Genomic DNA, 13020 nt, shown 5'->3' on the forward strand with positions numbered 1-13020 from the left:
ATGAAGCTACGCCAGGAGATGCCATGAAGCCATGCACACTGTGCGCTGCATGCAGTGACGTCTGATGTTTCCATCCATGCGTTGCAATTCACAGCGGAATTGTAACACATGGTTGCATGCATTTTTCGCGCAACAGGATCGCAACCGCATCTATGAGAGATGCTTTGGAACGCAGTGCCATGTGTTGAGTCAGCTGTGTTCGCAGGGCAGAAGGAGTACCTACTTTAAGTGATATGCCAGTTTTATAAAAGGGGGGGGGGGGGGGGGGGATAATTAAAATCTAGCAAGAGCTCCATGTTACGCTCACTCATATAAAAGCGGTCTATTGCGCAGATAGTTATCCTCCTGGGCTGTGTACAAAGTGAAAATAAAAGTTCAGTTCTTCTGACACCATATCAGCACATATGATGTAATTTAGTTACAGTAAATAAAAGAACAATGCAATCTCGATTCCATAGATTGCGTTCATTTTGTCTCCAGGTTAATAATTACAGCGCTGCGTGTAACTTGGCAAGAGTTCATATCTGAATCACAACAGTAGTCAGCAGACATAACATGCGTGCAGAGAGTCTCTGATAAACACACATGGGTCTCATCACTCGGGGTCTCTGCAGCTCCTGCGAGGAGACATCTCACAGGAAAGTCATCTGTAGTCTCCAGGGCTGTGGAATCGGAGTTGGAGCAATTTCGGGCACCCGGAGTCGGAGTCGTTGATTTCATAAACTGAGGAGTGGGAGTCGGATGATTTTTGTACAAAATCCACAGCCCTGTTAAGTATTTAAATAAGGAGTCGGGGTCGAGGAGTCGGAGCCATTTTGGGTACCCGGAGTCGGAGTCGTGGTTTCAGAAACTGAGGCGTCGGAGCTGGAGTCGGAAGATTTTTGGACCGACTCCACAGCCTTGGTAGTGTCAGTCTATACAGGTCTCTCCTTGTAATTCACCTCAGCCCTGTGCTGTGAGGCGGCAGGTTTGCAGCAGGACTGAGCTGGCCAAATTCATTAACACTTCAAAAGCAAAAGGTCAGCTTTCAAAGTAAACCGCAGTCCTAATTGTGTGACGTAAAGCAAACCTATGAAAACTGATTGTCATCTTACGATTGCACCATGTCTGACTGGACATTAAATCTGGCCACACACACAGATTTCTACCCAATATTCCAAAATGATTGATTACCATCACACAGCACATCAACTTTTAATAGATTTCAGAAGGGAATGGCTGCTTCTTTTCCCTATTGCTGTCCGTCAGATGCTCTCAGCCGGCTGTCCACCAACACTGCTGGGAATTGAATAGGAAAATGGATGTGTTTATGGGCCCCTTTACATTTTCTTTTTTATATGCTGGCAAGGAGGGCCCTGTACTCTGTGTGAAACGCTGGCCTCAGTTCCTGCCTCAGTAAGCTGCCCCCATTGGCCAAATATTATTCTGTGACATCCTGTAATATTCATGTGATACTGGTGACAGGATAAGCTGCTACTGGTTTTCAGTTAAAGCAGACCTGAACTCAGAACTTCCTCTCTGCTCTAAAAGATACGCAACAGCATAATGATCTTTAAAGGAAAAAAATGTCTTTGTTACAGCTGATACAAATCCTGCAATTTATCTGCAGTGTGTCTACTTCCTGCTTCCATGGAAGCAGACATATTGTTAACATCCTGTGTTTACAAATTAGCTGCTCTGCCATGGCAGAGGAGATTCCTGATCAGACAAAGCTGAGAGATTAATTTACAGTTATGATTAGTTACAGATGGGGGAATTGGACAGGCTAAACTCATACAGGGTACATTTCTCTAGGTTTCCCTTCTGTCCTGTACAAGAGATGAGGTCCACTTTACTTAGCACAACATTTCCTGTTAGAGAATAAACTGCAGACAAAGGCCTCATATATGTGAAGCCTTTGTGCATGTTGCCTATAGCAACCAGTCATAATCCTTCCTTCATTTGCAAATCAGCAATGCAACATTAACAGCTGGAAGGAAGAGGGGCAAACATTTCCGTGGAACCAACAAGCATTCTAACATACACTGAGGAAGGCAAATGCAGAGGACCAGCTTTCTGTGTCCACCTTTCCTGGCGAGTCACAAATTATTTTTCTAGAGAAATGAAAGAGAAACCGTAACCAAGAATTGAACTTCATCCCAATCAGTAGCTGATACCCCCTTTTACATGAGAAATCTATTCCTTTTCACAAACGGATCATCGGGGGACTCTGTATGGCTGATATTGTGGTGAAACCCCTCCCACAAGAAATTTTGAGGACCATGGTCCTGGCAGTTTCCTGTCTGTGAACCCTGTTGCATTCTGGGAAATAGCTGTTTACAGCTGCCAAAAAAACAAGCATCATCTCCTTCCACTGACCTCACCTACCAGCAGTAAAATGTCACCATGTGATAAATGTCAGAATGTAAATCCGGGCTTTAAAAGACTTTGCAATGGGAAAACACTGACAATCATTTTTACATAATTATTGTAAAAAGTGCTTCATTTTTAATTACATTATTTTCACTGGAGTTCCACTTTAAGTTAATTTCACTATTCAGTCAAATAAACTTTCCCCCTGTATATCAGACTTCTGAGCCAGGAGCAGCAGGGAGCTGAACCTCGTCCAGTGTTGGAAGTACCACCATTCTGAGCACCCCTCTGCAGGCAGCAGACACTCACCAGGCTGTAGAAATAGGGTGTCCCAGACTCACCGGCTGCCGTGTCTCCCCTTCTCCCATGAAGCCCCGCTCCTGGACGTAGCTGGTGAGGAGAGCGCTGGTGGAACAAGAGGCACAGCTGGACAGCGCTCTGCATGTTATTTCTGCAGTCTCCAAAAGGTGTTCTGGGGCACCAGAGCCCGTTGTGGCCCATTCCACCTCTACGCTGTAATGCTGCATGCCTCTGCTGGGCAGCTGATTGACATACGGGGGAGGGGGAGTTTATTTGCATTAAAAATGAATTCATGTACAGAAGGATTAATTTATGCTAGTTTAGCTTGCTGTTGAGGCCACAGTTTCAATGTCTTTCAGCCATCGCTGCTGCCGCGGACGGAATAGAGATGATTCATGACGAATCAACTGCTCTTCAAGAAGCGATGACCTAATACGCAAGTACCAAAAAGTCTTTTAACATTCCCCTACTTTTAGAGTTCCTAAAAATATAACATGTATTGTAAAATACACACCACCCACTAGAGAAGAAGTTCCACTTACTATCAGGTATTTTGCCCATGCATTCATCAGCCTCAGCATTAAAACCACTGGGGTGGCATATTTGAGGCAGGAAGTAAACAGTCAACTCATGAATTTCCCAGAATGCTCCCCTGCATTCCAATTATTGGCTTACTTCCCCCTACAAAACTGTTTTCAGATCCTGTTGTCAGGTCGCATCCAAAATGCTGCACGTTTCTCTGAAACTTCCACAGATGCAATAGGGCAGGAGGTCAAATTGTGGTAAAACGGTCTACTGAGTCACGTTTAGTATGGGTTATTTCTCTCCAATGCTTTCTGCCCCATACTGACATTTTTGTGGAGTCTTTTGAGATTTTAACAGACGTCTTTTGTTTGGAAGCCATGATTAGAACCGGAGCGAGCACTGAAAATATGAGGTCACAATTCAAATTGTCTTGCGTCTACGCCAAGCAGGCTTTTTATCTGGAGGAACATTTCTTGGAAAATGTGACTTTAGCTTCAGTGGGTACATGCACAGCACGCACAAGACAACTGGCAGATTTGCACCACCACCATTACACATTTGGGATCAAGCTTAGTGAGTACTGCAAGGAAGGCTTCTATGAACCCTTGGTGGAAAGTACTAAACATGGTTGATGAGGTAACGGTGTCCATTAAGGGTATCTCTCTTCCTCTTTCCTAACGTCTGTGGAAGGGCCATAAAACATATTTGTGACCGTTTTCTGAAGGGCAAAACCTCCATTATGTAACCTTAGTAGAGGTCATCCTGTCTTACTAGTGCCGGATCTCTGGAGTCCTATGGTCTAATGCTGGGAATACACGTTGCGTTTTTGCCTTCGTTTTAGCCTTCGATTCGTTCGGTAAACGAATCGAGTGTTGAAAACGTATGTGAAAATAGTCATAATCTCATTATAGTTTCGATTAATAGACCCCAAAAACGAACGACTAGTGATCGAACATGTTTGATATTATCTCTCTTTATCCATCTAATCGAGCCATTGGTAGGCTTGATGGCTGTTCAGATCGATTCGATTATATATTCGTTTATGCTAGTCCGTCCCTGTAAAAAGGGATTTTCGTTTCGTTTCTTTGCAGCCTTCGATCATTGGAAAAACGAAACCATCAGAATCGAAAAAAAACCGAAACCGTGGGTGGTGATATTAACCGTATGATCGATTATTTCGGGATCGAAAAGGACAAAAGGCACAATCGAAACGAAGGTTTAAACGAAGGCAAAAACGAACCGTGTATTCCCAGCATAAGAGTCACTCTATTCTTTCCTTGTTATTGGTGCCATTTATATACTGGCTATATTCACAAACCAATGTGGTAAGCCAACTCAGGTGACCCACCACATGCATAGTAAGAAAGAAATAACTCACATGAATCAAGCCATGTATCAGTGACTTGCTTCAGCCAGATGTACAAGGTGGGGTCAGAATGATAAGAGGTGCACTCAGCAGGGCCAACACTATTGAGTTCAGCACTAGTCGCGCCGTCTCCTTTAGTTGTGTTTAAAAGCAGCAGGGAAAGCCATCATATCCCAGGGAAAAAAAAAAAAAAAAAACCACAGATTTAAGTAGATAACTACTTGTTCTACTTAAAGTGAACCTTAAAAGGGACACTTAAGTCAAACAAAAAAAATGAGTTTTACTCACCTGGGGCTTCCAATAGCCCCCTGCAGCTGTCCGGTGCCCTCGCCGTCTCCCTCCGATCCTCCTGGCCCTGCCGCAGCCACTTCCTGTTTTGGTGACAGGAGCTGACAGGCTGGGGACGCGAGTGATTCTTCGCGTTCCCGGCCACAATAGTGCCCTCTATGCTGCTATAGCATATATCATATACCATATAGCAGCATAGAGGGTGCTAATGTGTCTGGGAACGCAAAGAATCACTCGCGTTCCCAGCCTGTCGGCTGAAGTAGCCGCCGGCGGAGCCAGGTGGATCGGAGGGAGCCGGCGAGGGCACCGGACAGCTGCAGGGGGCTATTGGAAGCCCTAGGTGAGTAAAACTCATTTTCTTTGCTTGACTTAAGTGTCCCTTTAAGCCAGATAAAAAAAAAAAGTTTTACTCACCTGGGGCTTCTACCAGCCCCCTGCAGCAGTCCTGTGCCCTCGCAGTCACTCACTAATCCTCTGGTCCCACGCTGCCAGCTAGTCTCGTTTTTGCCGACAGGCCCGTCAGGACTGGCCATGCGTAGCTTTTTCCGCATTCCCAACTGTAATTAGCGCTATTGCGGGCCGCAACGCGTACAAAAATACGCGTTGCCGCATATCTATGCGTGCGTAATGCGGCAACGCGTATTTTTGTACGCATTGCGGCCTGCAATAGTGCAAATTACAGTCAGGAATATGGAAAACGCTACGCGTGGCCAGTCCTGACGGGCCTGTCGGCATAAACGAAACTAGCTGGCAGCGGGGGACCAGAGGATTAGTGAGTGGCTGCGAGGGCACAGGATGGCTGCAGGGGGCTGGTAGATGCCCCAGGTGAGTAAAACTTTTTTTTTTCTGGCTTAAGTGTCTCTTTAAATAACAGACATATTGTACTGTCCACTTTTTGATTTCAGTGAATAGTATATACTAAATAAGCCTGTTCCAGGTTTTTTCCATCTTTCCTGCCTCTGATTAAAGTCAATCCTGATGTCATTTCCACCCTTACTAGGGATGATCAATAAGATGAAAGTTTTTTTCAAGTTTATGCAAATGTATGCAAAATTTTATGCAAATATATGCAGTTTGAAAATGGACAAATCAAGTCCCATCTAGGTTTAAATAGTTTAGTCCATTTTCTAGCTGCATATATCTGCATGAAAATGTACATACATTTGCATAAACGCTGAAGTATTTGCATACCATTGATCATCCATATCCCTTAATTTTTTTAAATTTTTTTTTTCCTCCTAGAAACTGCACTGTCATCTCTGGCTTGCTTTGTAGACACATGTGAGCACAACATAGAATGCATTTCAGCAGCTTCTGCAGAAGGGTAAGGTGTATTTCCTTTTGCAGCCTCATCCTGTCACACTGAACTGCCCTCAGCCAATCAGTGAGGAGCAGGAATGTGGTAGAGGAAATAACAAGCTTCCTTCTCCTCAGCAATGTACCAGAACCAGAAACATTTATGATTATATTGTAATGATTGCAATGCAGACTGCATGTAGAATATATAATAAACAGTAGTAGGTAAATGGAATTTGATTTTGTGGCTGAAAATCCTACTTTAAGTCCCAGGTGGTACATAACTCAGCATGTAACACATACACCAGTCCCCTCAAATCTAGGGTGACAAAGTACATAAAAGTTCTGCAACAACTACAAAGTAGGAGCAAGCAAGTCTAACCAGGTTTCCTAAACAGGCTGTTTACCTAGGAATAGCACTCTAACACAAAGTTTGTGAGCCACGCAAGTGAGAGGTTATGACATATTTTTATTGTTACTAATTGGATTTATATAGCGCCAACATATAATGCAGCGCTAGACAGTAAATACGGTTATAGACAATGATAGTAGGGGTGACAGACAACACAATATAGGTGATAAACAGTAGGCCTGAACGATTTTAGGAAAACATTGAATTGAGCGATTTCTGTCCAAAATTGCTATTTCGATTCGATCCACGATTTCCTTCAAATCAAGCTTTGTTCCCCCTCTGTGCCTGTTTGTTCCCCTCTGTCCCCCGGTCTCTTCCTGTGCCTCCTTTGCCTCTTCATGCCTCCTCTGGATCTTTCTCTTGCCCCCTTTAACAGCAAGATACACAATGCCAGATCCTGCACTGGAGTAGTAGTCCCAGTAATTCAAGTTCACGTTTTTCTTTGAGCAGAATGGATGATCAAGTAGGATACAAAAAAAAGGAGGTAAGGCCTAAGGCGTACAATTTAAAGGGAGGGGGTGGTGACACGATAGGAGGGGGGCTGCATCAAGAGGTTCTCCTTAGAAAGTTAGGGGATCGGAGAGTTGTGGTAGTCCTTCTTGAAAAGGTGAGTTTTGAGGGCTTGTTTGAACGTGCTGAAGGAGGGGGCAAGCCTGATAGGCAGTGAGAGAGAGTTCCACAGCATGGAATTTCTAGTGAAATCAGATACATAGTAGCTCGTGGGAATGCGAGCATGTGGGGTGGTTAAAACAATCTTTTTATTTTAAAAATGTGTTTAACATGATTGTCCTAACTAAACTGCCGCATCCCCGCCACTGTAATCTACATAAATCCCCCCCTAACACCCTGGGGGGAAATCCGGGAAGCGATTCCGTGTGAGGCAGAGCTTTCAGCTGCAGCTCTGCCTCTCCACGCGTCTATCAGCCCGGATCGCCGCCTCTCCCCCGCGCCTCTCAGTCTTCCTTCACTGAGAGGGGCGGGGGAGAGGCGGAGATACGCGCTGACAGATGCGTGTAGAGGCAGAGCTCTGCCTCACACAGAAGCACACAGGGCAGCAAAATCCACAACCAAGAAAGTCGTGGATCTTGCAGGGAAGAGGGAGGGGGGAGTTAGGAGGGGGGGGGGGGGGGGGATTTAGATAGATTACAGCCGCGGGGATTCATAGCCTAGCAGGATACATCAGCACACCAGTCTCTGTTCAAAATGCAACGCACATTTTATTGTGCACTATTCCACATGGTCAAAAGGTTTGACCATGTGGAATAGTGCACAATAAAATGTGCGTTGCATTTTGAACAGAGACTGGTGGGCTGATGTATCCTGCTAGGCTATGAATCCCAGTGACACTGCCTGGTCACTACATCAAGCACCCAGAATTGGATGGAGTGCCTGCTTTATCTTCTTCTAATTACAGCCGCGGGGATGCGGCGGTTTAGTTAGGACAATCATGTTAAACACATTTTTTAAATAAAAAGATGGTTTTTGCGAGACTTCAGTGTCTCTTTAAAGCGGGTTTGTCACCATAAAAATCAAATTTCAACAGCAACTGGTCTGAGTGTATTAAGTGATAAAGATGCTAATCCTGCATTCAAAACTTTTTCTGCTGTTATGATTTGGAGTTAGGAGCACTGGCCCTTTAATAGTCAGTGCCAAACAGTTGCATGCTGGGTGGTCTTTATCTATAATATATTCCTCCTTTTCCATTTATTTCCCTGCCTAGCTGCTTATCTGAAATATGATCCTCTGCTCCCTTGTGTTTACAAGGAAGGCTGAGGTGACTCAGCGATTGGAGGAGAAAAAAAACACGAAACAAAGTAAAGGGCAGAAATTACATCAGGATTTAGCCTAAACTGTGGGCAAAAGACTCCCACCAGGAACAGAATTCTCTTCATTTACTATATAACATTCACTAAAATCAAAACATGGACAGTACAATACATGTGTTATGTAAGTAGATCAAGTATTTATCAACCTATATGTGTTTTTTTTCCTGGCATAGTCTAATCCTACTGCTTTAAGAGAAGGTAGTTGGAGGAGCGGAGTGGGTGGCCAGGTGTGTATCTACTGACCAGGTCAGAGATGTAGATCAAGAAGACCTTTTCTAAGCAGCTTCCCTACAAGGAAAAGTAGCAGCCCAAACAGACTTCAGGTGATGTAAAAAGATGTAGGTCCCCATGGCTAACACAATCCCATGGGGTCACTTACATTGCTATGGGCCAGTCTCCACCCCTGTGCTCTGCCGATAGCCTGTAGCCTAGTGTGCTCAGCCAAAGGCCACATAGAAGTGTGTTTGGCACCTGGTAGCATAAAGATTTACCAGCATGCTGAGAAATACCTGCAATCTGCCTACAACCGTTAAACTCTGCAAGTTTAGGAATAGCCCAATCGTCACAAAGCTCAAAGCAAACTCAACATGTTCGCTGCATTTATCATGCAGCTCTACAGTATAATAAACTTTCCTTTCATTTTTAGTATGGACTCACCAAATAGTTGGGGCATACTCTTTTCCCAGGTGGCTGAGGTTTGCTCGTCATCACCCAGGCAACAGAAGGGTCCAGCAGGTGGTCCTCCAGCCCACCTACAAGCACGGTTGGCGGCGTTGCCCAGAGCACACGCATGCACGCAGCTGTTGTGTGGAAGCAACTTGGATGCGAATAAAGTCACACAGCATCCGCCCAACGGGCAGATGTGTCAAGTGAAGTCTCAGCTCTAGTTATGCAATTGGTCTTTGAGATGCAGCAAGACTTCCTTCCTTTGCTAGCAGCTCAGAGAGAAGTGTAAGTGAAACCTTTACATCACAGGGACCTAGCCAATCTCTAGACGGCAAAGGGAAGGTCCGTGCAAGACTGGAACTGCTTTACATAAATGTATGTGGAACTAAACCGACATACAGAATACCAGAGGATGGAAAATCACCACCACTCACATCACTTCTCAAAGAATTCAAAACTTAAAGCAAGAATCAGGAGCTTGGTTTTGCTGTGAGGCACCAGCTAGGTTGGAGCTCTGTTTATTTTACCAGCACATAGAAGAACAGATAGAGCTCTAGCAGTAAATATTTACCTCAGGTATAATTCACACAGGTAGTTAAGCAGCTGCACATCTGCCAGTTGGAATTGTAAGGCCCCATTCACATCTAAGCGGGAATCGCGCGACTCCCACTAATCGTAAACTGCTAGTCCGATTATACTCGATGGCAGTGTTCTCACTGCCCCGATCGCAGGAGTTTGGCGATTAGCGATAATCGCAAACGTGTTACCTGCAGCGTTTCTAGAGCGAGCGCGATTAGAATGTATAGAACAGCTAATCGCAATCGCTCCCAGTCCGCTACTTTGTCTAGTGATTTTTCCACGTTAATCGCGCAAAAATCACTCTCGCAAAACTCTAGCGGTAATCGCTAGCATTTTGCGATTTTAGATGTGAATGGGGCATACATGGCTCGATTTTGCCGCTCGATTCTCCCGCTCAATCGTTTCACTGCTCTATTCCGCAGTCAATTCTCTTATCTTCCACTAATTTTTCTTATCTTTTTCCATTCACTTCAATCCGGAATCGAGGGGCGAAACGATCAAACAGGAGATCGGACATGTCGGAAATTATCTATCGAGTCATCTTAATGGCTCAAAATCGAGCCGTGTATTCCCAGCAAAAAGCCTAGTACACACCATGAAATTTCCCATCAGACGGGTCGAATAGATAACTTCCGACAGATCCGATCGTTTTTCTGATCGATTTACATAGAAATGATCAGAAAAAGGATCAAAAATACGATTGGATCTGTTGGAAATTATCTGATGGGAAATTGCATGGTGTGTGCCAGGCACAAAGGGTGGCCATAGATACAATTTGGCACCAGATGGACCATCAGACAGATCCCTCTCTGATCAAATCTGATCACAGAGGCATCTCTTGATTGCTCACACACGGCAGACAGATTTCAACTTGAAATCTATTGGAAATTGACCTAGCGCCACCGCCCCCATATAATGTGTGTCCCCCTCCAAACCCCCCTCAGGCCCATGATGCAAGCTCACCTGTCCGAAACAGCGCAGGGAAATTTGGGCGCACCAGGCACCGCTATAGGCCGTGATATGAATTATGGCTATAGTGGCACTCAAGACAGTAATTTAGGCGCCGTCAAAAGACGGAGCCCAAATTACTGTAAAAACAGTATGATTCGGCCACCAGTAGTAGCTTGCGATCTGCAAATTGCGTGTAATCCGAAAATTGTATTGAAGCACATTTAGTGGAGAAGGGCCCTCCTTCTGGTGGTCGATGGTATTACAGAGGTGGGTGCTACATTAAAGTCCATATTGGCTGCAGCTTAGATGATGTCCAAATGCTCTATACTGGAGAAACGAAACAGGAACTACATACAGGAATAAACCGTCACTGCTTTACAATCAGAGAGAATTACAGCGAGGAAGCCCTTCTGTGAATCAGGTCACATTTTACAACATGTGAAACTTCTTTTACTAAGAACAGCTTTACTCAGTGCAAATGTTGTCTATATTGTAAATAACAAGGAAAGCTGCGCTAATGGAAACACAAAATTACATGGAGCGCTCTAAATAAATAATGCTGTATATTGTCGTCAAATGTCACTTTAGATAATTAGCAGCGCTCAATGGCTTAAAGAGAAACTCCGACCAAGAATTTAACTTTATCCCAATCAGTAGCTGATACCTCCTTTTACATGACAAATCTATTGCATTTCACAAACAGACCATCAGGGGGCGCTGTATGACTGATTTTGTGCTGAAACCCCTCCCACAAGAAGCTCTGAATACCGCGGTACTCTGGGCAAACTGCCACAATGTAACAATGTTCACAGACAGGAAATTGCTGCTTACAGCTGTCTGTACAGCCAGAACAGCTACATAACCTGCCCACAGTAACAATGTCACCATGTAATACATGTCAGAATGTTACTCTGGGAGAGGAAAGATTTTACAATGAGCAAACACTGACTAAATCATTTATACATAATTATTGTTAAAATGAAGAATTTTTTTATTACATTATTTTCACTGGAGTTCCTCTTTAAGTCAGGAGAGGGAATTGAAAACAGTCACCATCCAGCGGCTTGGCAAGCGTCAAGCTGAATGTCCCAGGATTTCAATAGGTTTCCTCAATGATCAGCCGACATGTTAAAAGAAGGGGATAAAAAAGCACATAGCGTAATCCAGTAAACACAAGCGTTGCCAATCCAGAGTGAACAAACCACCTTGTGCAGGGACACACTCCCCCCTATGTGCCCGCACTCACCCAATCAGCCTCCAACAAATCCGGAGGTATGGATGTATAGCGTAGTCAGGGGATAGGGATCAATTCAGTTCAACACGATCAGATTCTAAAACTCAAGAGAGCGCTATATAGTGTAAAATCATTTAATACAGTAAAGATTAAAAGGTATCAAACTCACAAGCGTAATAGATCATAAGGCATGTGAGCCCCTGAGGAGTCATTTTCATGATGAAATGCATAGGGCGGAGCTACGTCACATGATCGGGAGTATCAGGAAGTCCAGGACGTGAGAGTCTGAGGCAGCGTGTAAGTGAGCGGCTACCCGGGACTGCATCCACTTATGTGTTTACATGCCTTATGATCGCTTACGCTTGTGAGTTTGATACCTTTTAATAACTTGATCTTGTGTGTTCTTTGGACTTCACGGTGTTGTTGCTACCAATATTCTCTTAGACAACCTCTGAGGCCCTCACAGAGCAGCTGTATTTGTACTGACATTAGATTACACACAGGTGCACTCTATTTAGTCATTAGCACTCATCAGGCAATGTCTATAGGCAACTGACTGCATTCAGATCAAAGGGGGACGAATAATTATGCACACACCACTTTGCAGTTATTTATTTGTAAAAAATGTTTGGAATCATGTATGATTTTCGTTCCACTTCTCATGTGTACACTACTTTGTGTTGGTTTTTCATGTGGAATTCCAATAAAATTGATTCATGTTTGTGGCAGTAATGTGACAAAATGTGGAAAACTTCAAGGGGGCCGAATACTTATGCAACCCACTGTAGATCAGCAGGACTGCAAGGGAACTGGTATTGCTTAAAAAAATAAATATGGCAGCCTCCATATACCCCTAACTACAGTTGTCCTTTAAGGCAGGGGTCCCCAACCTTTTTGAGCCCGGGGCCCACTATCCCGACCAAAATTTTCCCCGGGGCCCCCCTGTGGGGGGGGGGGGGGGGGGGGTTGAGTGGGCGTGGCTAGTGTCGGCGGCAGCAGCCCCCCCCCTTTTTTCCCAGATTCTACAGTATAGCAAGTACAGTTTCCACAGTATAGCAAGTCCAGTTACCACAGTATAGCAAGTACAGTTACCCCAGTATAGCAAGTACAGTTACCACGGTATAGCCAGTATAGTTACCCCAGTATAGCAAGTACAGTTACCACAGTATAGCAAGTACAGTTAGCCTAGTATAGCACGTACAGTTAGCCTAGTATAGCAAGTACA

At 44.4% G+C, this 13020-nt stretch overlaps 1 protein-coding gene across 4 annotated transcripts in view; it reads right to left on the reverse strand.

Moving 5' to 3' along the window:
- Positions 1 to 13020, reverse strand: part of SPATA13 (spermatogenesis associated 13) — a 110220-nt gene that overhangs the window by 64054 nt on the left and 33146 nt on the right. The window contains exon 1 of one of the 4 annotated variants that reach the window (XM_068266965.1): positions 9023 to 9172. The exons of the other annotated variants lie outside the window; for them this stretch is intronic. Coding sequence (XP_068123066.1) covers positions 9023 to 9157 — 135 coding nt within the window. The 5' untranslated portion in view covers positions 9158 to 9172. Of the gene's footprint in view, positions 1 to 9022; positions 9173 to 13020 lie in introns of those variants that run through there. 4 annotated transcript variants of the gene reach the window in all.

This window comes from Hyperolius riggenbachi, chromosome 2, assembly GCF_040937935.1.
Source record: "Hyperolius riggenbachi isolate aHypRig1 chromosome 2, aHypRig1.pri, whole genome shotgun sequence".
Lineage (NCBI taxonomy): Eukaryota > Metazoa > Chordata > Amphibia > Anura > Hyperoliidae > Hyperolius > Hyperolius riggenbachi.